General features: G+C 46.0%; 7 protein-coding genes across 7 annotated transcripts, besides 62 other annotated features; all 7 read left to right on the forward strand.

Annotated features, from left to right (window-relative positions):
• Window positions 1–677: a sequence feature (areas merged during assembly that could not be assigned to a particular haplotype. This can correspond to areas where the two haplotypes were merged or to regions with more than two copies in the genome that were merged during assembly.).
• Window positions 83–118: a microsatellite.
• Window positions 238–268: a microsatellite.
• Window positions 333–375: a microsatellite.
• Window positions 380–406: a microsatellite.
• Window positions 443–484: a sequence feature (T-rich).
• Window positions 515–554: a microsatellite.
• Window positions 610–654: a sequence feature (T-rich).
• Window positions 678–24,334: a sequence feature (heterozygous, Esmeraldo-like haplotype).
• Window positions 746–779: a microsatellite.
• Window positions 844–880: a microsatellite.
• Window positions 969–996: a microsatellite.
• Window positions 1,134–1,176: a microsatellite.
• Window positions 1,397–1,433: a sequence feature (AT_rich).
• Window positions 1,434–1,469: a sequence feature (A-rich).
• Window positions 1,579–1,604: a microsatellite.
• Window positions 1,610–1,633: a microsatellite.
• Window positions 1,840–1,861: a microsatellite.
• Window positions 1,905–1,955: a microsatellite.
• Window positions 2,048–2,073: a microsatellite.
• Window positions 2,163–2,187: a sequence feature (AT_rich).
• Window positions 2,188–2,289: a sequence feature (T-rich).
• Window positions 2,313–2,348: a microsatellite.
• Window positions 2,551–2,583: a microsatellite.
• Window positions 2,659–2,693: a microsatellite.
• Window positions 2,716–2,744: a microsatellite.
• Window positions 3,104–3,134: a microsatellite.
• Window positions 3,216–3,263: a sequence feature (A-rich).
• Window positions 3,284–3,314: a microsatellite.
• Window positions 3,438–3,458: a microsatellite.
• Window positions 3,600–3,627: a sequence feature (AT_rich).
• Window positions 3,689–3,742: a microsatellite.
• Window positions 3,803–3,876: a sequence feature (T-rich).
• Window positions 4,026–4,072: a microsatellite.
• Window positions 4,253–4,290: a sequence feature (GA-rich).
• Window positions 4,321–4,366: a sequence feature (T-rich).
• Window positions 4,419–4,515: a sequence feature (T-rich).
• Window positions 4,527–4,566: a microsatellite.
• Window positions 4,685–10,135, forward strand: Tc00.1047053508995.10 (protein kinase, putative; the record flags this gene model as incomplete). The annotated part of the gene is made up of 1 exon (XM_806018.1): window positions 4,685–10,135. One exon carries the CDS (start codon window positions 4,685–4,687, stop codon window positions 10,133–10,135), a length of 5,451 nt encoding a protein of 1,816 aa, XP_811111.1.
• Window positions 4,803–4,829: a microsatellite.
• Window positions 4,866–4,904: a sequence feature (T-rich).
• Window positions 9,884–9,924: a sequence feature (GA-rich).
• Window positions 10,172–10,203: a microsatellite.
• Window positions 10,298–10,336: a microsatellite.
• Window positions 10,528–10,569: a sequence feature (A-rich).
• Window positions 10,608–10,631: a sequence feature (AT_rich).
• Window positions 10,730–10,765: a microsatellite.
• Window positions 10,833–10,855: a microsatellite.
• Window positions 11,035–11,081: a sequence feature (T-rich).
• Window positions 11,115–11,134: a microsatellite.
• Window positions 11,363–11,396: a microsatellite.
• Window positions 11,446–11,510: a sequence feature (T-rich).
• Window positions 11,599–11,623: a microsatellite.
• Window positions 11,696–11,730: a microsatellite.
• Tc00.1047053508995.20 (hypothetical protein, conserved) lies at window positions 11,807–13,675 on the forward strand (the record flags this gene model as incomplete). Its single annotated transcript, XM_806019.1, has 1 exon — window positions 11,807–13,675. The coding sequence occupies one exon, from the start codon at window positions 11,807–11,809 to the stop codon at window positions 13,673–13,675; it is 1,869 nt and encodes a 622-aa protein (XP_811112.1).
• Window positions 13,729–13,754: a sequence feature (AT_rich).
• On the forward strand, window positions 13,826–15,964 carry Tc00.1047053508995.30 (tubulin-tyrosine ligase, putative; the record flags this gene model as incomplete). Its single annotated transcript, XM_806020.1, has 1 exon — window positions 13,826–15,964. One exon carries the CDS (start codon window positions 13,826–13,828, stop codon window positions 15,962–15,964), a length of 2,139 nt encoding a protein of 712 aa, XP_811113.1.
• Window positions 16,152–16,193: a sequence feature (T-rich).
• Tc00.1047053508995.40 (vesicle-fusing ATPase, putative) lies at window positions 16,302–18,482 on the forward strand (the record flags this gene model as incomplete). The annotated part of the gene is made up of 1 exon (XM_806021.1): window positions 16,302–18,482. One exon carries the CDS (start codon window positions 16,302–16,304, stop codon window positions 18,480–18,482), a length of 2,181 nt encoding a protein of 726 aa, XP_811114.1.
• On the forward strand, window positions 18,697–19,788 carry Tc00.1047053508995.50 (hypothetical protein, conserved; the record flags this gene model as incomplete). The annotated part of the gene is made up of 1 exon (XM_806022.1): window positions 18,697–19,788. One exon carries the CDS (start codon window positions 18,697–18,699, stop codon window positions 19,786–19,788), a length of 1,092 nt encoding a protein of 363 aa, XP_811115.1.
• Window positions 19,875–19,939: a microsatellite.
• Window positions 20,044–20,073: a microsatellite.
• Window positions 20,197–20,234: a microsatellite.
• Window positions 20,335–20,402: a microsatellite.
• Window positions 20,449–21,327, forward strand: Tc00.1047053508995.60 (cytochrome c oxidase assembly factor, putative; the record flags this gene model as incomplete). The annotated part of the gene is made up of 1 exon (XM_806023.1): window positions 20,449–21,327. One exon carries the CDS (start codon window positions 20,449–20,451, stop codon window positions 21,325–21,327), a length of 879 nt encoding a protein of 292 aa, XP_811116.1.
• Window positions 21,468–21,494: a microsatellite.
• Window positions 21,600–21,628: a microsatellite.
• Window positions 21,837–21,876: a microsatellite.
• Tc00.1047053508995.69 (hypothetical protein, conserved) lies at window positions 22,053–24,334 on the forward strand (the record flags this gene model as incomplete). Its single annotated transcript, XM_806024.1, has 1 exon — window positions 22,053–24,334. A coding segment is annotated over one exon (2,282 nt), but the record flags the coding sequence as incomplete, so codon positions are not given.

A 24,334-nucleotide genomic window follows, 5' to 3' on the forward strand; every position in this document is an offset into this window, starting at 1 on the left:
CCCCCCCCCCCCCCGCTCAACCCCACACATATAAATACATACATACACCCCCCACGACGATGACAATGTTACGTTCGTTTCATTTGTTTTGTTTTTTTGTTTTGTTGTTGTTTTGTTTACGTGTCCGCGCGCGTGCGTTAGTTCTGTTTTATAAGTATATATATATATATATACATAGTGTGTTTTTGTTTTTCCTTTTTGTCTGTTCGTACGTTTGTCTATTTATGTATTTATATGTCTCTCTCTCTCTCTCTCTCTCTCTCTCTCTTTTGCCTTTTCTTTTTTTTTGCAGTCATGGCGAGTGCCGTAGCTGCTGGTTTTTTTTTAATAAAATACATATATAGATAAATATATTTATATGTATGGTATATATATTGCGGGGAGGGAGGGAGGGAGGGAGGGAAGGGAAGGGTACATGATGATATTGAATGCAGATGCAACATTATTTTTGTTTTTTTTTTTTTTCCATCTGTCTTTTTTTTTTACCCAACAATTAAACTACACGCTTTACGCCATTTATATGCGTATATCTATGCATATATAAATATATATATGGACTGACTTCATTGTGGAAGGGTTTTTTGTTGGTTTTTGGATTGACATTACCCCTTTTTTGTTGTTGTTGGTTTTTTTTTTTTTTTTTCGGTTTTTTTTGTCTCTGAGAAGGGTGGTAAAATGCGGGGAGGAGGCGGGGGAACATGTGGCATTTTGTTTGTTTGTTTCTTTCGTTTTGTTTGTTTCATTGATGCAAACACGCATACACGCATACATGCATGCATATTTATATACGTCCCACAGGCGTGGTACACCTGTTGTTGCGTAAACAATTGAAATAGTGCACCCTTTTTTTTCTTTTTTTCTTCTTTTTTTTTTTTTTTTTGTTATGCAGGTCGGTAAAAGAGAGAGGGGGAGGGGAAAGGGGGAAGGGGGAGTTGTCTTTCTCCCTCGCTCACACACACACACACAAACTCTCTCTCTCTCTCTCTCTCTCTCCCTTTTCCGTTTGCCCAAATGAAAGACACATGAATGCATGTGGTACGTGTGCAATACGCCATCATATTGTTCCCTCCCCCTCTTCCTTCTCACCACGCCTTCTTATTTTCCCCCATTTTTATTGTTGTTTTGTTTATTATTATGTATTTGTTATGTATTTATTTATGTATGTATTTATGTATGCAGCCTTTTACTTTTCCCTCTCCATTTGTTCTATTCCCCTGCCGCAAACATACACACACAGCCCTGCTGCTGCTGTTGTTGTTGTTGGGAGGGTGAGAAGGGGATGTCTGCAGGACTGGGCGGGCGGATTGTTTTTTCTTTTTTGTTTTATTTTGCTTCAAAGCAGCAGTCAAAGAGAGAGTGAGAGATCCAAAAATAAATAAAAAAGACGGGGGAAGAGAAAAAAAAATATATTTTTTTTTTTTTAATTTTATATTAAAAGAAAAGGAAAAAAAAAAGAGGAAAAAAAAAAACGAGAATTTGGACTTTTGGTCCCATCGTTATGAAACACTTTTCTTTTCTTTTGTTGTTTTCCCTTTTTTTCCCCCCTGTCACTCAAACACACTCAAAGAGACATGCAAAAAAATAAAATAAAATAAAATAAAATACGCCCCCACCACCACCACCACCACCACCAAAATAACAGAAATGCACGTCATGCACGTGTGTGTGTGTGTGTTGTTGTTGTTTTTGTCTCCGCCGTTCCTTTTTGTTCTGGAGAGAAGGCGCCGTACATCAACAAAAACAGAACCCCCTTTCCGAAAAGGTGGAAAGAAACATAAATACACCGGAATTGAGTTTATTACGAAACAACTGTTGGCGTGACGTCCATTTGTACAGATTTTTATTTATTTATTTATTTATTGTTGTTGTTGTTGTTGTATGCTCATTGCTTCACCTTCAACACCTGTTTTTATTGTTATTGTTTTTATATTATTATTATTGTTGTTGTTGTTGTTTTTTACTTTACATGACACGTGGGCCTGCACGTCGGAGGTGAAGTGAAGGGGAGGGGGGAGGGGGGGAGGAAGAAAAGGATGGAGGAGCCGAGAAAAAAAAAAAAAAAAAAAAAAAGAAGAGGAGTTGTTTTGTTATATTTGTTTGTTCGGTGCGTTTTGTCTCACCGGATGAATTGCAAGGAGTTGATGAAAAGAAGTCAAAAGAAGAAAAAAAAAAAATTTAATAAAAATATTTTTTTTTTTTTACCTTTTTTTTTTTTTATTTATTTATTTATTTTTATCTGCGTATGTTTTTTGTTTTTTTTTTTGTTGTTGTTGTTTTTTTTTTTTTTTTATATGCATACACAGACTGACAGGCACACTCACACTCACACACACACACACACACACACATGATGTGTGGGGATGAACAAACTGAAGCGAAGAATGCTGCAACAAATCTAAAATTAAAATTAAAAATGAAAAAGGAAGCAAACATTTCCCCTTTTCCCCCCCCTTTTTTTTTTTTTAATTGTGTTGTGGTGATAGTTGGGAAGAGTTGTTGGTGCATATATTTTTGTATGTGTGAGCATACATGCGTACATCTATCCACCTTTATATATTTATATATACACACATATATATATATCTTTCAGCAGAGTTTGTTTCTTTCACTTTTTATCCCACACGCACACGGCTACCACCAGACTTGTTGGATCCTTCCTTTTTTTTTTTTTTTTTCTTTTCTTCTTTTTTTTTCGTATTATTATTAGCAGTAGTAGTGTGTGTGTGTGTGTGTGCGTCTGTGTGGTGGGGAAGGCGACGGAAACCAAGAGCAAAAAGGGCTGAAGAAGACATTTCATCCCTCTTGACGTGAAGGGAAAAGGAAATAATGGGCTCACGCGTCACGTGCATGTGTAGACGCACGTCTGCAAAGAGAAACGTAACGCGGTGTGTGTGTTTGGAGGAGGAAAAGAGGGGGGTGAGGGGAAATTGAGCCACCACAAGAGGGAGGGGCAAGGCATGGAGTGAGACCACACCGTGCATGGAGGACAGAAAGAAAAAAAAACAGAGAGACAAGAGAGTGAAACGGATATTTTCCTTATGAATAGTTTCAATTATTGTTATTGTTATTATTATTTGATTTGGTTTAGACATGTAAATGGCGCTATATATATATATATACATGTATGTATGTATGTGCGTCATGAGCGTACGCGCCCACAAGACAGAAAGTAAAGGGAGGGGGAGGAGGGGAATAGACGGGGGGGGAGGGCGTACAAAAGAAAAGGACAACAGAGAGAAGTTAAAAAAAAAAAAAAAAAAAGAGTTTGTTGGCAATGGCCGCATTTTTTTCTTTTTTTTTTTTTTTTTTCTTTTACTTCTTGTTGTTGATCAAAATTCTTTTGTGGCGGTGGTGAAGTATGAGGTGCGTGGGTCCTGTTTGCCTGCCGCAGACGTGGCTCACGCGTGCGGGTGCACCGTCCTTCTCCGCCTCCCTTTTGTGTGTGTGTGTGTGTGTGTTTTTGTTGTTCTCTCTCTCTCTTTGCGCATGCACCCCGCCTTGAATGCTGCGGTGATGGGTGCGTATGCCTGTTGTTGGAGCTTTTATTTTTCTGCTCTTTCATTGTATTACTTGGCGTTCCCACCGCAGCTTCGTTTATGTTTATTTTTATTTTATTTTATTTTTTTTGACTGCTGGTGGTTTAATGCCTCTTTTCCCCCTCCCCCTCCCTTCTTCTATTCCTTTACTAATTATTATTATTATTATTATTATTATTATTATTATTATTATTATTATTATTATTGTGCTCTCATCGTTTGACGTTTGTTTGCAAATTGTTTTAATCTCTGCTCTTTTGGATGCCTTTTGTTTTTTGGTTTTTTTTTTTTGTTTTGTTTTGTTTTGTTGTTGTTTTTTCTCCTTTTTTTTTTTTTTTTTGGTATTTGGTGTTTGCTTGCGAATGTTATTTTGGGTTTTCTCCTGAGAGAAGGAGTGGGCGAGGGGAGATGTGCGTGGAAGCACAAATGCCGACGAAAAGAACGAAGAGGAGTCTCTTTTTTGTTTGTTTGGTTGTTTGGTTGTAGTCTTATATGTATGTATGTATCTGTATCCATGTACATGTACATGTATGTGTGCTGCAAACAGACGGTAAGTGAGGGGGGGAGGAGAGAAGGTGAAATGCGTGTACTTTCATCTGCTTAGAAATAACGAGCGAGAATGAGTGAGAGGGAGAGAGAGAACGAAAAAAAAGATGAGAATGAGACGGCGTCGTAGTGGTGGGATGAATGAAACGGTGGAATAAATTTTTGTTTTAAGAGAAAGAAAGAGAGAAAGAAAAAATAAAAATAAAAATAGTTGAATTGAAATGTCACGTGCGTCTCGTCGTTGTTTTTTTGGTTTTTTGTTTCCTTTTTGTTTTTATTTTTGTCATGTGGTCCGTGGAGGAGTGCGTGGTAATTCCCCTCCACCGCCAACTTGTTTTTTTATTATTTTTTACTTTATTATTTTTGTTGTTGTTTTTCTTATATAAATAAAAATATTTTTATTTACTGTTGTTTGTTTTTATTTGTTGTTTCTCCGCTTGGACCGTTTATTTATTTATTTGTTTATTTGTTTGTTTGTTTGTTTCTGCGGCTTTAACTTTTTTGCCGGTGGATGAAGTGGGGGGGGGGGGGGCCGTCTATTTGTGTGTGGACTGCCGTCTGCTGTGCAACATGTACTCTTCATTTCCCTTCACCATGCGTCGATGGCATGTCTGTTTATTTTCTGGTTTTTTTCTTTTTTCCTTTTCTCTTTGCCTAAACCCCCCACCCCCACCCCACACATATATATACTCTCCCTCTCTTCACCAGCGGAGGAAGGGGAAAAAAAAAAAAAAAAAAAGGAAGAAACTGAAGCGTACACACTCCTGTCCTTGCCAGTCCGAATTTGTTTTGTTTCTTTTTTCTTTTTTATTATTTTTTTTTGTCATTTGTGTGTGCGTGTGGAAGCTCTTTTTTGTTGTTTTTTTGTCCTTCACCGCCACGTGATGGAAACTCCACCGATGCCACGGGCGATTGCGTCCCCTGACGATGCGTACCTGCAACAGCGTGGCATTCCGGGCCTCTGGCAGCAACTCAGCGGTGAGCTCATGGAGAAGAAGCCGGCAAATCATCTTGCCTTCATGCTGCAGTGGCTATCGAGGCTGGCGGGGACGGCGGAGGGCGTTGAACGGGCACAAACCCACAACGATGCGGGGGAAAAAACGATGAAGCCCTTTTTTCTGAACGAACGATATGGCGGAAGTGACACGACGGAAGCCGAAAACGATGATAATGTTCTTTGCAACTCCCCCGCACTTGCAGAGTTTCTTCCGGTAAAGGGACTTCTTGTTGATGATGGCGCTGTTGGGAGCTGCGAGCACTTTGATGGTGTCCCCCGTCCACTCGAACGCCTCCCCCGATGCGGGGATGCATTGGTGGAAACTCCAGGCGTAGATGTGCCCATGCATCCCACTTATCTTTCAGATACAACCATGACGAGGACAGATCCCAACCATAAGCACGTGGATCCAGAAGTACTTTCCTCCACCAAACATTTGATGGAAATTGTGCAACGACTCCCGCCTAGTGAACATATTGCGGCGTGTGTCTTCTTGGAAAGTCTCCTTGATAAAAAAGAACTAGCGGCATCTACATCGAAAATATCTGCGAAACGTGAGCCTTCATTGGGAGCCACGATGAATGGAGAAAGTAATGGGTGTTCACCAAGCGACGTAAACCGACGATCGTCTCCCAGTGCACTTAGTACCGACGCTGTCAATACCCTTTTGGAATTTAAATTGGCACGTACACATTTGCAAGAGCTGGTGAATGACGCACTGACTGCCAGTATTCTTGCGCGGGAAAAAGTGAACTCGGAGTGTATGGATTGTAAATTACATATGAGTTCAACAGACACGGTTGCTTCTTCGCCCCATGGAATTTTCTTTTCAGGCGCACGGAGTGAGTTACCACTGGCCCCTCTGAAACTTCAAAGGGAAACTGATGATGTGCCCAAGTACGCGTCAGAAGACACACCGTTGTCAAGTACCCTTCCAGCTGGCAGATTTTCTGCTCATACCCTTTCCATGTCAGGTTTTGGTGAAGAAGGGGGGGGATTATCACAAATGAGGCAGTTTTCCGCATCGGAAGAAGAACTGGATGTGGTGCGAGAAGGAATTTCGACGCGCATGCCATTTTGTGAGTTTGATGAGATCCAGGTGGAATGTGTTGTTCGTAGTATGGAGCGTCTCACGTGGGATGAATGGCACTTGCACACGCTCAGAAATGAACTGCTCTTTGTCTATTCTGGCACGCTGTTGTTGCTGAAGGAGGGTCGTGTACTTCAGAGACTCTCAAAGGGAGATGTCTTTGACGGACTGCATTTGTCACGAGAGGCAAAAGATGAATCCAGCCATGAGGTACGCGCGGTATCCAGTGCCATCGTATTTTTGATTGAAATGGATGTGTTCCGCTCCCTCTTGGACAATGAGAAGAAGGCACGTCATTCCATGTTTCTGAGACTCATGGAACGTTCACTGCTATTGTCAGGGCTCTCCTTGAGAACCCGCAAACGTCTGGCAGACTCCCTACGGATACGGAAATTTAAAGCCGGATCAATGCTCATGCAGAAAGGTCGACCGATGGAGTGGGTCTCTTTTGTGTTCAGTGGTGTCGTTAGGAGAAGGGTTGATGATGAAGCGGGAGCGACGAGAGCCGTGAGGAAAAATGCGTCCCTCATCAGCGATGTACATTGGGATTACTTGCTGGAAACCAGGACGGGAGGTGTCATTGGGGCCTTTGAACTTATCTTCCGCTCACACAGTCTTACAGATGCCGTGGCTGCATCGAGAGTGCTGGTGGCGCAACTGCATGTGGTGTACTTTGAGGCCATCATGTCTCAGCGGTATTTGGATGAGATGAGGTTCACTGTACTCAGTGATCCTCTTACCCCGTGGTTGCTGCAACATGCGACTGAGGAAGTACGTCTTATGGCGGAGCAGGCGGAAAAAGAAATGGGCAGTGTGCCGAAGAAAGTGAATACGCAGGAAACAGGGCAAAATTTGTATTCCACAACGAGATCAAGCGTTCTAGGCTTAACAATGAACCGAGCTAGAAGAAGGGGTCCTGTTCAAGCAAGGAATTTGAGCATATGTTCCGCCGGTGAAATAGTGTATGCGGGGAAGAAGAACATTTATCGGTTTCCTCTCTCTGTATTGGAGATCAGTAACACCGTTGTTATTGCCGTTGTCTCCGATGGTGTCATTATTCGATGGAACGCTGCAGCAGGAAGAGTCACGGGATTTCAGTATCACGATGTCCTTGGGCAACGCATTTATAGACTTCTCGCTACAGAGACGACAAGAAACGGAATGCGGGAACAATTGCTTCAGGCAGAAAGGTTTGTTGGGAGCTGGGATGACTACGTTGCCTCTGGCCTATCCTCTCCATGCGTCTACCGTTTCCGGCAGGCATCAGAGGTTTACTACGTAAACCTACTGTTGAGTATCGTGCCATCCTGCCTGGGCACCGCCGGTGATGTCATGTTGCTTGTGGGTCGTGAGACAGACAATCAGGCGGTCGTGAACTACATTGAAGATGCCGTGCGTTGGATGCGAGATGTGTTGCAGCCTCAGTTAAATGCCTTTCAACGACGTGTGGAAAGTATTGGGGAGAAAGACTGGAATATGTCCCCTGACGACGGTAAGCGTTTGCTAGGTCATGTGGAGACCTGCAATAAGCTCATGGAAAGATACATGCGACTCTCAAGCCTCAATTTGGAATCCATGAAAGAGATGTGGAAACCGGTTCGAATTCACCACACTCTACGACAATTTGCTCGAGAAGCGGTACAGCTGGTTGGTGTTGCAGAGAATCGCTTTACCCTTTTCTTGGATGAAGGCCTCCCAAAGCACGAGATCTTTTTTAATGTGGAACATGTACTGGAGGTTCTGAGGCGGGTAGTGGTTGAAGTCAACAAGGCCGGGACAGGCATTCTTATCTCCGTGTTTGTCTGTGTGGTGGAGCCTACCGCGGAATTTGCTGTGAGCCGCAAAATTTCGTGTCCAATTGTTGTTTCGCGACGTGCCAGTATTGCCACCCATGTTGGCTTGGCTTCATTATCTCTGAGTTTGGCGCCCTTGTCCTTTAACCCGCCAAATTCAGACAGAAGCAGTTTGCCGCCCTTCAAGGAAGGGGGACGCGTGTGCAGTGCGACGGAGCCCCAGCAAGTGATTGATGGCCCCTCTTCCTTATCCATGCGACGCATTCGTATTGTCGTGACCGATAATGTGGAGATGGACGATGGCAGCGAGGGTAATAAAAAGGTAGGGGTCAAGACATCGTCAACGGCAAATTTGGAAGGGAAAGAGACGGAAAATCCACGAAAATATGACCCTCGACGACGAATGGCCACAATCAAGGAGTGTGAACAGATGGTTGCTAATATGTGCGGCACCCTTTCTTTCCATACTACGCGATTTCCGCTTCCGGTGAACACGTTGAGTATTGAATTGCCATTGCTACCTGTCCCTTGGGTTGAGGAAGAGGAAGATAAGGAGAACGTTGACCCTCCGATTACCACGCGTCCGTTTACTGTGATTGTTGCGGATCGGGATGCGAAGCAACGGAATATTCTCTGTCGATTAATGTGGTCGCGTCGTCATGCGGTTGTGCCTGTCACATCATTACGCGAGGCAATGATGAACGTGGAAACTGGTGGCGCGGATGTCCTTGTGATTGACCCTTTATACCTGGAGGCTACAGAGGAGGAATATGCCGCACTGCGAGACGGAACGGCTCCATTTGAGGCCCTGCGTCAACAAACGCAGCTTGTTGTTGTGCTGTACGCGGATGACTTCAATGACTGGCGTGTGAAAAAGTTGATGGGCTACTCCCACGTTATCGAATTGCCCAAGCCAGCCTCAGGAGCCCTGTTGCACCTTGCAATGCACGAAGCAGAGCGTCTTGTGATGTGTATGCGGGAGGATGAGGAAAAAATTGCACTTCTCCGCATGGCATTTACGGAATTCCAACCGGATCGACACAAGTTGGGACGACTATTGGGAAGAGGAGCGTATGGTGAAGTATTTGAAGTCGAGGACCTGCTTACCGGTGGTAAACTGGCGGTGAAACGCATGTATCTTGAAGACGGTGTATTGGCTGATGATGCCATTCAAGAACTGGTGGCCACGACGTCCTTAAGACATGAAAATATCATCCATTACTTTTACTGTCAGAAGGAAAGTGATACGCAGCTCCGTCTTTACATGGAATTGGCATCTGGAGGCACATTACGAGATAAAATTCGACGACAAGGGGGGCCTCTGCCGCTTGAAGAGATTGTGCGTCACCTAAAAGATTTATGCCGTGGCCTTGCGTATTTGCACTCGAAAAATTATGTGCACAGGGATATGAAGACGGCAAATGCCCTTATCGATCATCATGGACGAACCAAAATTGGGGACTTTGGAACGGTAAAATGTCTAAAAAGATCGTCCGAGAAGTTGTATACGGTGGCGGGGACTCCGCAGTTTATGGCACCGGAAGTGATGAATGCGGATTCCACCAAGGGCATTGGGTACAATCAAAAGGCCGATATTTGGTCCTTGGGCTGCGTGGCGCTTGAGTTAGCCACGGGCAAGTCACCCTTTTCCTATCTGAATTTTACAAGTGGCATGGGCATTTTTGTGTACGTCAGTAAACTTACCGACACTCCAGACCTGTCTGTGATCAAGGATGAAAATCCCTTATTGTATGCGTTTATTGAGTCTTGTCTCTGTATTGATCCTGATAAACGTCCTACGGCGCAGGAACTGATACATCACGAGCTTCTGCAAGAGGCCGAACATGGCTCCCGGAATAAGCAACTTGCACGGAAGGTGGAGATGGTGGAAAAGTTGAAACGTTATGCCGCGATTGACGCTGAAGGGGAAGAGGATGAAGAAGAGGAAGAAGAGGAGGAGGATGAAGTGAATGATGCAGGCAGCAGTGTAAGTGTTTGCAATGCCCATAAAGGAGGTAATTGCAAGAACGACCCGTTGGTGGGTTTCTCTGAAGAAAAGAGATGTGAGTTGCAGTGGAAGAGACGGGGAGGCAATCCGGATGAATTATTGCGGGAGCAGAGTTTTTTTGCCTCCTCCACCTTTTCGAGCGGGGAAGAGGACGAGAGGAACTGACATGTCTCCATACGTCTTCTCCTTTTTCTATGTTCACTCCCTCTCTCTCTCTCTCTCCCTTTATCTCTTTATACTTTCTTTTTCCTTTTATTATTTTAATGAGAGCACACATGAATGAACGGGTGTTTTGACGGAAAATGACCGGTTTAAATTCATGAAGTATTTTCTTTTTGCTTTTTTTTTTTTTGCTTTTTTTTTTTTACTCTATTGACTGTTTGTGTAGTGAAAAACAAACTTTACCCTACGCAAAGAAACATGCCATTGTCTGCATTCATATATATATATAAATGCTTGTGAACATTGGGATCTGTGCATGGAGGGGGCGGGGCGCAGTTGCCCGAGTCTGGAGGAGACATGAATTGCCGAAGTGAGAAATCAAAATATTTAAAGTGAAAATAAATAAATGAAAAAAAAAGAAAGAAAAAAGAAAAAAAGAGGGAGAGGGTGAGAGAGAAATGAGGGTGGAAGAAACAAATAATAAAAATAAATAAAAAATGGAAAGAAGTGGAAGTTAAAAACCCCACTCTAGAGAGTTTTGTTTTAATAGCGGTATTTATTTGTAAAATCCTCGTTGGCTATTGGCTGGTAAAGAACGTTTTTTTTTTTGTTTTTGTTTTTGTTTTTGTTTTTTTTGCGTGTGTGCGTGAGTGCTTATTTTATTTTTGCCCCTTCCTGCCACTGACATCACGGGTGGAACATTATTATTATTATTATTATTATATATATACGAGCGGCTGGGAAAGAAAGAGAGAGATTATATGTGGAATTAGGCGGCTGGAAAGAAGGAAAAGAAAAGGGGCAGGAATGGAGATGGAGGGGGGTGAGTACTCCCCGGAAAGACAAGTGCATAGATACATCCATGCACTTATAAACCCCGCGATTTATAACTGTGTATTAAATTTTTTTTTTTTTTTTTTTGCTTTTTGCTTTTTGCTTTTTGCTTTTTGCTTGATTCTCTTCCCATTTTACCAGTCCTTTTTTGTTGTTGTTGTTGTTGTTTTTTTGTGTGCCTGCATACCTGTTGCTGCTATGATTTTTATTTTATGTACATAATTGCTTTTTGGAACTGTTTTTGTTTTTTACATGTATGTATTTATGTATGTATACTCTCCACGTAGTTTGGAGAAGAGTGTGGCCGTTGGTATGAACGATATTCATTTGGTCACTTCTTTGTTTCTGCTTTTTCTTTACTCTTTATGCACGTTTGCTTTTCTCTCGTTGTTGCTTTTTTTTTGTTTGTTTGTTTGTTTGTGTGTGTGTTCCAACCGTACTTGAGGAAGAAGGGGAGAGACTTGTGTTTTAAAATGACATTTTCTTTTTTTATTTTCATTTTCGTCTGCGTTTTTTTTTTTGTTTCTTTTTTTTTTTTTTTTTTGTGCTGTTTATTGCTTGAATAACTTCTTGGGTGCGCGTGTGTGTCGGGGAGGGGGGGGGGGGAAAGTGTATACTGGCATGACTGCTGTTGTGTGCGTGTGTGTGTGTGTGTGTTTATATTTTTTCTTTGAGTGTTCCCTGTGGTTGCTCTCCTGTTTTGTGTGGGGGAAAATGCACTTCACTGCCTTTTTGCTTTTGTTTTTGGTTGTTGTTTTTTTTTTCCCCTCTTTTGTCTTCCGCAACGGTGTGGCAAAGAAACACACAGAGACAGTAGTAGGGGAGCGCTTGCCGTGCGTGATGGCGGCCGAGCGGGAGGTGATCACCGTCGCACTCGGAAATTATGCCTCGCTTGTGGCGGCGCAGTGGGCGAATGGCACGACGGAGTACGACACCACGAGGCGGACGTTGTACGCAGAGCGGCGGGTAGGGGCCGTGTGGGGCGGAGAGTTGACGCAGCAGCGCACAGGGGCAACCGTGCGTGTGCCACGCCTGATTTTGTTGGATGCGCCCCATGCGACGCGAATGAAATTTCCCCGACGTTGCATCCACCGGGACACTAACGTGAAAGAAGTGGCGGAGGCGGATCGTGGCCCTACGCCTGGGGCGATGAATTGCCCAACGACGGCGGATTTCTTTTCCTCCGACTCATCCAACTCGCACAGTGACGATAACGATAATGATAACAACGGTGGTGAAAAACAAGAGAAGGGTGGGGTGGGGGAAATGCCATCATTCTCCTCCTCCACGGACCAGCGTCATCATGACCGTACTTTTTCCCCAGGCGGGGTGGCGGCTCACGAAACATTCAATTCCGTGAGGCAAATCAAGCGGGAGCTCTTTAATGAGCGAGATGAATTGGTTCCCTGGTGGCAGTACATTCGAAGTGGTGTGAGTGCGAAGTGTGTGCATGTTCTTCATCCGCTGCACCCTCTGGCGGGAGCCGCTGCTGATATACCGCTTTTGCATAGCTTTGGCTTTGGAATGTCTCAGCTGCGTTCCACGCACAGTAACGACATGGCGGAAGTGATGGGAAGTATTCGACAGCAACTGGAGGAAGCGGATTCCCTGCAGGGTGTGCAGTGTTTTCTGGACGGCGACTCCGCCTTTGGCGGAGCGGCGTGTAATGTCATGGAGGAGTTTTGGGAAGACGCGGGGCATAAAATCCCTGCTGTGTTTTTCACATGTTTTCAGCCCCTTCCAGAGGAGACGATGACTCCTGGAAGCGACGTGGACTTTGCAGACAGGCGAAGAGATGAACTGTGTCTGAATCGCCTTCTTGCCACCTCACACCTGACACGGCAAGACCGTGCCGTCTACATACCGCTGGAGTTGGAATACTGGAAAATCTCCTTTGCAGAACACACAACATTAGGCATGAATGCTCCTTCATGGCTTCAGAACGATATTGCCACGGCCCAGTTGGTTGCAATGGCTGCTGATACTGCTCTCTATGGCATTAGAGATGATGGAAGTGTAAACACGACTAAGGGAAGCGGTCCATCATTTTATATGCATGACTGGCAAGAAGCGGTGCGGCCTACAAGGACTCTACGTGTGGCAGCGGCTCTTGCAGCAGTGCCACTGCGTGTGTACGATGCCAATGCACCCAAAAACGATCTTTGGGATTTTCTACACCGTTATCCACTACTAACGACATCTCCGGTTGCAAACAATGGATTCTTTACGCCTCTAACGCACCCCATCAATTTTGAATTTCAAACTGAAGCTGGGCGTGTGTTGGGTCATGCCTTGACGATGAGAGGTGCAGGCAAGCTGCTCGACCTGACTTATCCACGACAAGAGGCATTGCTGCGATATGGCCTTCCGCTGCGAACGGCAAATTATCTGCCTCTTGTAACAGGAAACAGCTACCCCATCTCATCGACATTCCCTCAAGATTTTGTGCTCCCACGTGATATTTTGGCCTCTGGGGCGCTGGATGGCATCGATGTTGGATCTCATGTTGTGTCAACGTTTGGCTCAGCCCCCATGATTCAGGGGATTCTAACGGATGCAGAAAAGGTATTGCATTACCGTCGACACCTCTACGAGGATGCATACTGCATGGAGAAAGACGAATGGAAGGAAGTCATGGAGGACGTCCTTCAAATGCGAGATGACTATGATCACCGTGATAACGAGGCCGATGAAGAGGAACTCGAGTAACTTGGTTACCAATTTAACAATAATTCCTTGGTAACTGTCGTAAGTTCTGGAGCATATATATATTTATATATATATAATAGGAAACAATATAACCTGAAGAGTGGGGTGGCCAGATGCCTCATTCTCCTCTTTTTTATATATACCTCCGGTATGCTTTTCCATCCTGTTCTTGTTATGGTTGGATGGCGACATCTTTGCGAAGGCTGCTGTGTTTATTTTTGTGTGTGTCATTATTGCCATTTACTGTGTGTGTGTGTTTTCTTTGTCTCTATTGTGTTTCCACTCTGGGTTTGTCTGTTTGTTTTTTCACTATGGTTTGTTTACGATGCTGCGGAAAACAAATGCACTGTGATGGATTGGGCTCATGACAGCACGTGGAGTGCGGGTTCTCCCCCGCACGGAGGGGCATGCATGGGGAATGGTGACGATGACATTCAAAAGACGGTGCAGCAGCGGCTGACGGAGGCTCAGCGGCAGCGTAACGAACTCATTGCTCGTGGCGTGGCCCACCTTGTTGCACCGTCCGTACGCCACTACGACGAGGCCAATGGGAGCGTGTGGAGAACGACGACCAAAGTTCACACGGTCGTGCGAAGCGCGGCAGCCGATGCGTGCGTCACGCTCAGCGTGAGCCCTTTTCGCGGGAGGAAGCCGACCATTGTGTTTTTGCCGCTCGACCACCCATGGGACGGCGACCTCCACAGCAACGATAACTCTGCGTACGTTGAGCCTCTACCTCTTGCCTGGCTGCCGCCGGCCCGGATGGGTGAGCAAAAGAAGTTGCGACGCGAAGGAGCGTACGCGGCGTTGCACTTTACGATGTCTGACAACGCGGTGCGTTTTTCAAGTGTCATGTGTACTTTGGAGCGAGCCGGTTTTGCGGAGGAGAGAAGTCTTCTATCGACAACGTGGTCCTTGAAGTGGTGCAAGCGCCCCGTAAGAAGCGATTTTTTGCGGCTGAAACCGTTTCAGCGTATCAATCACTTCCCCGGAACGTGGCGTATTGGCAAGAAAGATGAACTGCATAAGCATCTTGTGGCCGCACGAGAACGTTGGTGTGAAAAAAATAATGAGAATTTGATTCTTGTGGGCCATGCCCACGGGAATTCATTTGGTGACTTCTTCCCGGAGGCTTGGGTGCTTCCGGATGAGGAGGCGGCTCTTAAGCATGTTTTGGGTTCAGACAAGGAGCACGATCATCTATTTATTGTTAAACCTACAAACAGTGCATGCGGAAGGGGCATTTATCTTTTGAAGGCCAGTGAACATCTGCGTCTGGAACATGCACTGCAGCAGCCGAACGCGTGCGGTGCGAGTGAGACGCGTCCTTTTCGCCTTCTTGTGCAGCGTTACATTTCAGACCCCTTGCTTATAGAAGGATATAAATTTGACCTGCGACTCTATGTAGTGGTGACCTCGTACTCTCCAATGCGGGTATACTTGTATGAGGAGGGGCTTGTGCGGTTTGCTACGCTGCCGTACCCTGCAGAAGAGGCCTTGGAAGACCACGCGTCCAACGAATCTCTCACTGCACATCTTACGAATTTTACCATTAATAAAAAATCAGAGGACTTTGTGCCACCCGATGGTATTGCGGACAACGGAGGCGTGACGAGTGCCTCCAAGTGGACGCTTGCAGCGTTGCAGAAGGAGTTTTGTAATTCTGGGTTGGACTGGAATGGAACGATGGCACGTATACATGATCTTATTGTGAAAACACTCCTTGCGGTGGAACCGCATGTCATATATGAGCAAGAGGCGATTAGTGAAACTGTGGGTGACTGCTGTTTTGAAGTGTATGGCGTAGATGTGTTGTTGCGCCGTCCTTACACCTCAGAAAGCCCCACACCGATGCCTGTTCTGATGGAAGTCAACATTATGCCTTCCCTAAGTACGCATTACTCACTGTTAGACCAATGTGTTAAAGGAAACTTTGTTGCGGACACATTGACACTTGTTGGTATCACCGCTGCTGTCGGAAGTAAGAAATGCGGAAAAGATGTTGTGCCTGTTTGCGAAATGCCCGAAGGGGACAGGCTGACATTTTCGTACGGGCATCCGTTTTTAGATGCACTGACGGATGCGCTGGAGCTCGAGTCGTGTCTGACTTCAGAGGAGGAGTTTGTGCGGCGCATGCACTTTCAACGGCTTTGTCCAACCCCAGAGTCCTACTCGCGCTACCGCTCACTATTCACACAAGTGCAACGTGGGGCACTCCAACGCTCACTGAATGAAGTGCTGAGTTTATGGGAGCAGGCGAAGTTGGATGATCCACCCGTATATAGATGAATTGGGCCCGCGAAACAGGCGAGGGGGGGATAGATGATACACACTCCTTTTCTCTCTCTTTCTTCTTCTGTGTGTGTATGTGTGCGCAGGTAGAGGATTTGTGTCTCTCTTGTTGGGCACCGCGGATGTCTCTATTGAAGTGTATCTTTACTTCTTGTGTGAAACCTTCTTGTGTGCATCGGCATCATTTTCTTCTTTCATTTTTTTTTTTTTAGTTTGTTTTTTTTTTGTTGTTGTGTGTGTTTGTCTGTGCGTTCAAACTAAATTTTTTTTCAAGCTGACAGAGTCATTTTTTTTTTTTTTTTTTTGGCATTTCCACTGCGACAAACCGTACATCATGTCATCGCCTCTAATTGTCTGCTCTGTCCTTAAGGACGAAGACGCTCGGACCAATCTGCTTTATATGAACCCACAAGACGCCAAAATCTTTGTTGACAGCTCAGGGATCGTTATGATCAATGAGTTCCTCTTTACGGTATCCGCCAACACAGGGATCAGGGCCGGTCATGTTGGCATGAACAGTATCCAGCGTCGCCTTCTTGGCTTCTCAACCACAGCAGGGAGCACAGTGATTCTTCATAAACCACCGCAGCGCATTCCATCCATTGCAAAAATGGTCTTAACGGTGGAATATATTGTGGCCTCTAAAAAAGGCGGGACGTTGGATTGCATGGAGTTTATTGGCTACTTTCTCAAGCAATTTTCCGGGCAATGCTTCCGCGATTCGCAGACATTGGCTGTCGTCTTGGACTCCGGCCTTCGACTCTTGGCGACGGTGACGCAGTTGAACTGTGATGGGCTAGGGAGTGTTGGCTTTCTTGCCAACAGCACAAGTCTTATTCTCCTTGCCACGGAGAAGAGCGAGATTGCTCTTACCAATGTACCGGACAATCAGTTGGATGCGCAGCAGCCACAGTTGATGCAGAACTTTAATCTTGAAAATCTTGGTATTGGTGGGCTGCGGAACGAATTTGCGCAGGTTTTTCGTCGCGCCTTTGCGAGTCGTCTTTTTCCTGCATCCTATGTGAAGAAGTTGGGGGTGAAGCATGTCAAGGGGGTTCTTTTGTATGGGCCGCCAGGCACGGGAAAGACGCTGATTGCCCGAAAAATTGGTGAAATCCTAAACTGCCATCCACCAAAGATTGTCAATGGCCCCGAGGTGTTTAATAAATTTGTTGGTGGAACCGAAGAAAATGTGCGGAAACTCTTTTTGGATGCCGAGGCCGAGGCTGCGGCAAAGGGTGACCTTTCAAAGCTGCACCTTATCATTTTTGATGAGTTTGATGCCATTTGTAAGCAGCGTGGTGCTGTTCGTGACTCCACGGGTGTGAATGACAACGTGGTGAATCAACTTCTCGCAAAAATCGATGGGGTGAATTCGCTGAACAACGTCCTCCTTATTGGCATGACCAATCGAATGGATCTCATTGATGAGGCCATTCTGCGCCCGGGTCGGTTTGAGGTGCATGTGGAGATCAGCCTCCCAAATGAAGAGGGTCGAGTGGAAATTTTCCGTATCCATACCCGCGGCATGCGTGAGAACGGCATCATTGGAAAAGACGTTAACTTGGCGGAGCTTGCCAGTCTAACAAAGAACTATTCCGGTGCCGAGATTGAGGGTGTGGTACGCTCGGCGATATCCAATGCCTTTAATAAACACATAGACTTGGACCACCCAACGGAGGTGGTCAATGCACAGGATGTGTTTGTAACGCGTCAGGATTTTCTTCGGGCCGTTGAAGAGGTGGAACCTGCGTTTGGACAGGCAAAGGAAGAGTGTAGCAATCTCAAGGGCGACGGTATCATTTATTACGGTAAACCATGGGAAGGAGTGGAGAGCTGTTGCAGTCGTTATGTGGAGTTGCTTAAGGGTGAGGGTAAACGCATCCATCTGCTTAGTGTACTTATTGAAGGATTGCCGGGTTCGGGTAAATCGGCGGTGGCGGCGTACCTTGCAGAAAAGGCCGAATTCCCTTACGTCAAGGTCATCTCTAGCGAAGTTATGGTTAGTTATGGCGAGTTACAAAAGGTCAATATCATTCGAAAGGCATTTGAGGATGCCTACAGGTCTCCCACAAGTGTTATTATTCTCGATGACATTGAACGCATTATTGAATTCTCTCACCTGGGGGGTCGATACAGCAATGCCATCCTGCAAGCATTACTAGTACTTATAAAGCGGCCACCGCCGGAGGGCCGGAAACTACTTGTGATTGGCACAACTGCGCTGTATGATGTGTTGGATAGTCTCGAGATGGTTTCATGCTTTTCCGTGAAGATGACGCTTCCACGAGTGCCTCCCGAGGCTCTGTCATTGGTCGCAAACGAACTTGAGCTCCCATTTGCAACCCAAGCGGATTTGCACTGCTGCGTGGACCTCCTCCCGATGTCTTTGCCGATGAAGCAGCTTTTACTTGTCTTGGAGATGGCTGCTGAGAGGGACACGGAGGGGCGGGCTGTCATAACCTCCAAAACATTTGAACAGGCGCTTGAATCGGTCGGAGTACGTGGGGGCTGAGAAGGGCTCACCGGCAGTTTATATTTTGATGTTGTTGTGTGTGTATGTGGCATCAACAACGACAAAAAAAAAGAAAATAATTGAAGTTTGTGAAGGAGAGGTGATAGTTAAGAAAATAAAGAAAAAGGAAAAAAAAAAAATGACAGAATTTATTTGTGTTGCGGAACGCCTGCACTCATGCATGCGCCTGTTCCCCTCGCAATGAGAGGCAAGGATGAAAATTCTCATTTATTTGCTGCCGCACTGTAGCTTTATTTTCTCCCTCTCCCTATCTCTCTCTGCAATTGTGTGTGTGGTTGTTTTGTATCTTTTTGTAGCATTACTGTCTCCTTTTTTGGGTGTATGTGGGTATGTTTTGTTTGGTTTTGTTTTTATTGCTCCATGCTCTCTTTGCAGTTCCCCCACTAAATCACTCCTTAAGCCACTTGACGGCGTGCATATGCAAGAGAACGGGGCGAGTCTCTCGGAGAAGACGGAGTCCTCAGGAAATGCCGCCACTCTGACGTACTCTGTGGCCCCGCACCCTTTTAGCTACCAGACCCTTTTTGCCATTGTCATGGTTTCCGTTTCGGCGAATCAAGGAACGTTGGGCAATCTGAAATCTTGGATGAAGCGTGTCCAGGACTACTACAAAAAAGGGCGTATTAAATGGTCTCAAGCAGCCTTTGCGCACTGCTTTTCGCGTCAACTGGAAGTCAGAAAGAGCTGTGTTGTGGCGAGTGTGTCATGTGCACTCCTCTCACATGGCGAACGGCACTGGGGTGTACTGTGGGCGACGTCACATGGTCTGTATTTCAGAAGTGTGGTGGAAAATGAAATTTTTGGCTCCATTTTCAAGGAAAAGAGCGAGAAGAAAAAGACGATGGATAAATTGGAGGATAATGAAAAGACATGGGGAGATGAATCATTGGCCTTGAAGGAGGTTTTGTCTTTCAAAGACGTCGTCTCACTGCTTCCCTCCATAGCGCTTGAAGTAGTCGATGATGGTCCGCCGTACGTGATGGGTATACCGAATCCTATCGTGAGGCCAAACACCTTGCAAGTCTTTACAGTCTCTCCCAATCAGATCTACCAGTTTGTGCATATGCACGATCTGACAGTGATTCCACCCTCGAGTTCCACTGTCATGGGAGATGCATCCGAAAAATTGTTGCTAAAGCATGAGTATGATGTAATTAGAAACTTTCCTAGTGAATTTGATGCCGTTACGTTTTGTGCCTTAACAGAGCGGCTCTGGGAAGCTCGTCTAAAGGCGTTGCAAATCCCGCTTTGCCGAGACGGCGTCGCATATGCTGCCAGACACTGATGTTCTTTGCATTGGGTAGTATAGTTTTAGGGAGTCTTTGGTTTCAGTGTTGCTTTATCCTTTATTTCGCAGCGTTTTTGTTGTTGTTGTTTTTTGTTTGTGTTTTTGCCTGTTTATCTGCTAGTTTGTTTGTTTTTTTTTTTTTTTTTTTTTGCTTTACATCGCATGGGAGACAGCGTCACATTTTTGTCTTGGGTGTTTATTTTCCCCTTTTTGTTTCTTGTTGGTTTTGCTAATATTCACAAAATGAGAAGAATATATATATATATATATATATACATGTATGACTTCACATGTACGAATGCCTATATCTTTTGCGTAATTAAACGTGTAAGATATGTACGTTTGTGGATTTTGCCAGAATGTTATTTTCCGTTTTTTGTTTTGTTTTTTCTTTGATGTCTCTGCTGTTTTTTATTTGTTTGTTTGTTTGTTTGTATGTGTGTGTTTGCCATTTCTCTTCTGATAGTTGATTACGCTCTCCTTCACATGGCAACCAACCCGAAGTGCTGTTTGTGTCACTTTCATGCATGATGATTCTCAGGCTGTTTTTTGTTTGTTTGTTTGTTTTTGTTTTTTACTGCTGACGCCTTTTTTTATTATTTGTTTGTCTGCAAGGAGTCTCTGAGGAAGAGAGGGATAGAAAGTAAGAGAACATCCATGCGTCTAGCGGCGAGGCGCGGGGGACTTCTGCTGCGGCCAGGCGGCTTCACACGTTTCGCATCCTCCACAGGACAGCAGGAGCAGCAGGGAGGGCGTGGGTTTTTCTCCGTCTTTTCCCACGGCCCCCGTAGTCGCGCGGAGCTTTGGGGACTTCTTCTCGGATGTTCCGTCTTTCCGCTCTCCGTAGCGCTGATGAATTGGTACGACAAGCAGAAGGAGATACCACCGCCGGAGCTTGCGCCCGATTTCCAGTCGACGCATTCTGTCAGAATGACACCCAAGCAGCAGCTGGGCGGTCCATTCCGGCTGCGTGAGAGCCGCACGGGCGCCTACATCACCGATCAGGAACCTTTTCAGGATCACTGGACACTCTTATATTTTGGGTTCTCCAAGTGCGCGGAGGTATGCCCGACGACACTGCAATTCGTTGCGGATGTTATGAAGGCCTGCGATGCTGCGACAACAAAGAGCACGGCGCCAGAAGTGGCAAAGTTGCAGGCGGTATTTTTAAGTATAGACTCCTTCCGGGATACACCGGAGGTTCTGGAGAAATATGTTTCCAAGTTTGACCCACGCCTTCGGGCCTTGTGTGGCAGCTTGGAGGAAGTGAAACAGGCGGCTAGCGCATGGCGGGTGTACTACTCTTCCATTGAAGAAACGGATGAGGAGCGGAAGTTACGTGAAGAAAAGGGCGTTCCCGAAGTTTTTCTTGACGACACATACCAGTTTGACCATAGTAGTGCCATCTACCTTGTTGGTCCTGATGGCAAAATGAAGGACTTTTTCTTTAAAGAGATGGGACTGGAGGATGCGGTCAATAGGCTCGGTGTGCACTTTGAGGACATCTACGGCTTCAAGGACACAAGAGAGTCATAGAAGCAAAAGAAGGGGAGGAGAAAAAGAGGCGTGGGACCGTGAAAGGGGGAGAGCGTTTGTTTTTTCCCTCCGCAATGTGGGGGCACTCCAGGTAAAGCAAATTGACATGTACGCATTTATAATGTGTGAGCTGGCAGCCAAAAAAAATAAATAAATAAATAAATGAAAACGAACAAAGTGACGCGTATGGCGTGGCGTGCGTATATATGTTTTCCGTTACTTTTTTGGTGAAGGAAATTTACGGGTTACAATCTCTTGAGTGTCCCTTTGTATTTTTTTTTTTTTTCTTTTTTTTTTTTTTGGTTTTGTATTTGTTTTGTTGATTTTGCTTTTGAATGGTTGGGTTTACTCTGTGGGTGAATTTCTTTTCTTGGGCATATGCCTGTGAGCGCAACTGCCTCTGGCCAGCGAGAAGGAAAGAAACGGGAGTGTGTAAAGGGGTTGGGGGCATCCCGTAGGAACAACACAACCAGCCGTATCAGCGGAGAAAAGAGGGAGAGAAAAACGCAATTTAATTTTATATTATTTTATTTTATTATTATTATTATTCTCGGACAATTGAGGTACGGGAACCACAGTGTGGCAAAATCTTTTTCTTATTTCTTCTGCCGCTGCCTTCAATCGCATTCACACATGTAAAAAACGCACATGTTTTGTTTCTAGAAATTAAAGGGTGGTGGGGTGGGTGGGCGGAGAGAAGGCGGTTGTCCAAACGTGTAAAAAAAATGAAGTCAACGCTTTCGTGGCGGCGACGGCTCATCCTTGGCATGAGCATTGAGGACGCACGGAGTAAATTTGATAGCCCGGAGTCTCGTGTGGCCTTGCGTCTGGCGCACGAGCGGTACAATCAGGGACTCTACCACGAGCTTACACTCGCCCAGCGTCGCCGCAATCAGCTGCCGTCCGAACGGCGGTGTCATCTGGTGCGCCACACAAAACCGAGCGTGAAGGGCTTTCAGTCGTACATTAAATCCTGCCCGGATGACTACGTGGTGCGGGAGATTTGGCGCGATGATGACAAAGAGACGGCAGGGCCAATGTTGGACGCCACGGCGGCGGTAGTGGCGCAGAACTCCGAGGCGGCGATTTCATCGGCAGAAGGAGGGTCGCTTAAAAAACGGAGCAAAGGCCACGATGCAAATGCGGAGAAGACACCACCGCAGGAGGAACACGTCGTGAATTCGAGAAAAGAAGCGGCATTGGACGTATTAAACGTGACTCCTGGGAAGGAAAACGTCGTTTCAGCACCCGCGGAAGCACTGACGCCACCGTCGTTGCCGAGCCATGTGGGACTTCAAGTCACTGCGGATGTTCAGATGTACAAGCAACACCGTGCGGTGGTACTCCAGGAGCTTGCACGGGTGGCAAATAAGCTTGGAAGCGATGCACGGCAACAACTAGCGGAACGGAGAGAGAATGGTACCCTGTTGGCCATTCGTCAAGGCTCTGTTGTAGATCGTCTAGTGGATAACGTGAAGGAGGCCCAGGAAAAGGGTTATACAAGCCTTTCCTCATCCTCGCATCTGCTTGAGACGATAAATCTTTCCATGAATCTCTGTAGTAAAAAAGATAAAGAGCTCATAGAGGCCTTCCGAAGCCCGTTCATATTTTTTCCAGCGGAAGAACATCACATTTCACTCTCACTCTGGGTTGCTGGTAATTTGATAGAACACGAGGAACTTGGCATGGAGTTTCCGTACCATCTTGCGAAGCATATGGAGCCGGAGGCAGGAGGAGATGGTGCCGCACCACCGCCAACAACTCGACTTCCAAAGGCAAGTATAGAAATATATTTTTCCCCGGAACTTTACCAACTGAAGCAAACACTTGGAATGGACGGCATACTTGCATTGCGTCGATTTATTGGTCGTGCGATGAAGCGTCAGCACGACCCGTTGCCCACGACACCATCCATTGTCCTTAACATGAGACGAGACCAACAGGAGGCGTGTGGCATTTGTAGGGGTGAGGCGACGCAGGTACCGTGGCTTCATCTAATCAAGACAAAGGTGTCGACGGTGACGGGGACAGTTCTGGAAATATCATCCGACGAGGCACCGACGGTTTCAGCCATGCGGGAGGCGATTCAGCTTGTGTGGCGCATTTGGGGTCATTTGGTCAAGGATCTCCGCGTACACGGAGATCTCGATTACATGTATCTGTCCGTCTGGCCGCAGATGGAGACAAATGTGGATATGTCGCAGAGCAGCATAACTTGCGACGAGCGTCCCGGGAAGGCACTGGAGAGAATCGTTCATCCGCAGGACACAAAACAAGGTGTGCCGCAGCAGAAGAAGCAACAGGCTGTGAATTCCATTCGTTGCATAGGGGATGCGGTGAACGGCCTGATGGAGGGGGACACCTCCATATGGAAGGGATTCAATTCACGCAAATTGCAAACGAAGAGTATCATCGTTCCGACGGATTTTGTTGTTGTGGAGTGTACACTTGAGAAAAAAGGACTGCCACACCGTCTAGTGGTGGAGGACGTTGTGGAAAGCCTCACTGAACTTCAACGACAGGCGATGGAGATGCAACGAATTGCGATTGTTCAAGCAAGAGACGCAGAAGAGAGAGTGGAACCACAGACGGATGCCGGGAGTGGCGGGCTACGGCCCGTATTGTATGCTCCGAAGGTTTTTGTATCACACGCGGGTGTCATTGACGCAGCTGCGCATAGTTTTCAGCGCATTCGCATTCGTGGGAGTTGTATTGCCCACGTCGAGTCACTTGCACGCGCTCTTGAAACCGGTGAGCATTTCACGGAGCGCGAAGGACTAGAACCGATGTATGGCAATAACCCCGGTTCTCCCATTAGTGCCAGGAACATGCATGATGCTGAGAACGCATCCTTGCTGCTCCCACCAAACCTTTCCTTCTCTCCTAGACACCATGTTAACTCAACGCACGCCGCGGACAGTCAATTGCTTGGACATCGTGTGCCGTCAAATTACTCGGCTCAGCGCGCTGCAAGCGGTCAATTTCACCGTTACCAAACTCTTCGCCC

The sequence above is a fragment of the Trypanosoma cruzi genome, genomic scaffold (genome assembly GCF_000209065.1).
Source record: "Trypanosoma cruzi strain CL Brener 1047053517117 genomic scaffold, whole genome shotgun sequence".
NCBI classification, from domain to species: Eukaryota; Euglenozoa; class Kinetoplastea; order Trypanosomatida; family Trypanosomatidae; genus Trypanosoma; species Trypanosoma cruzi.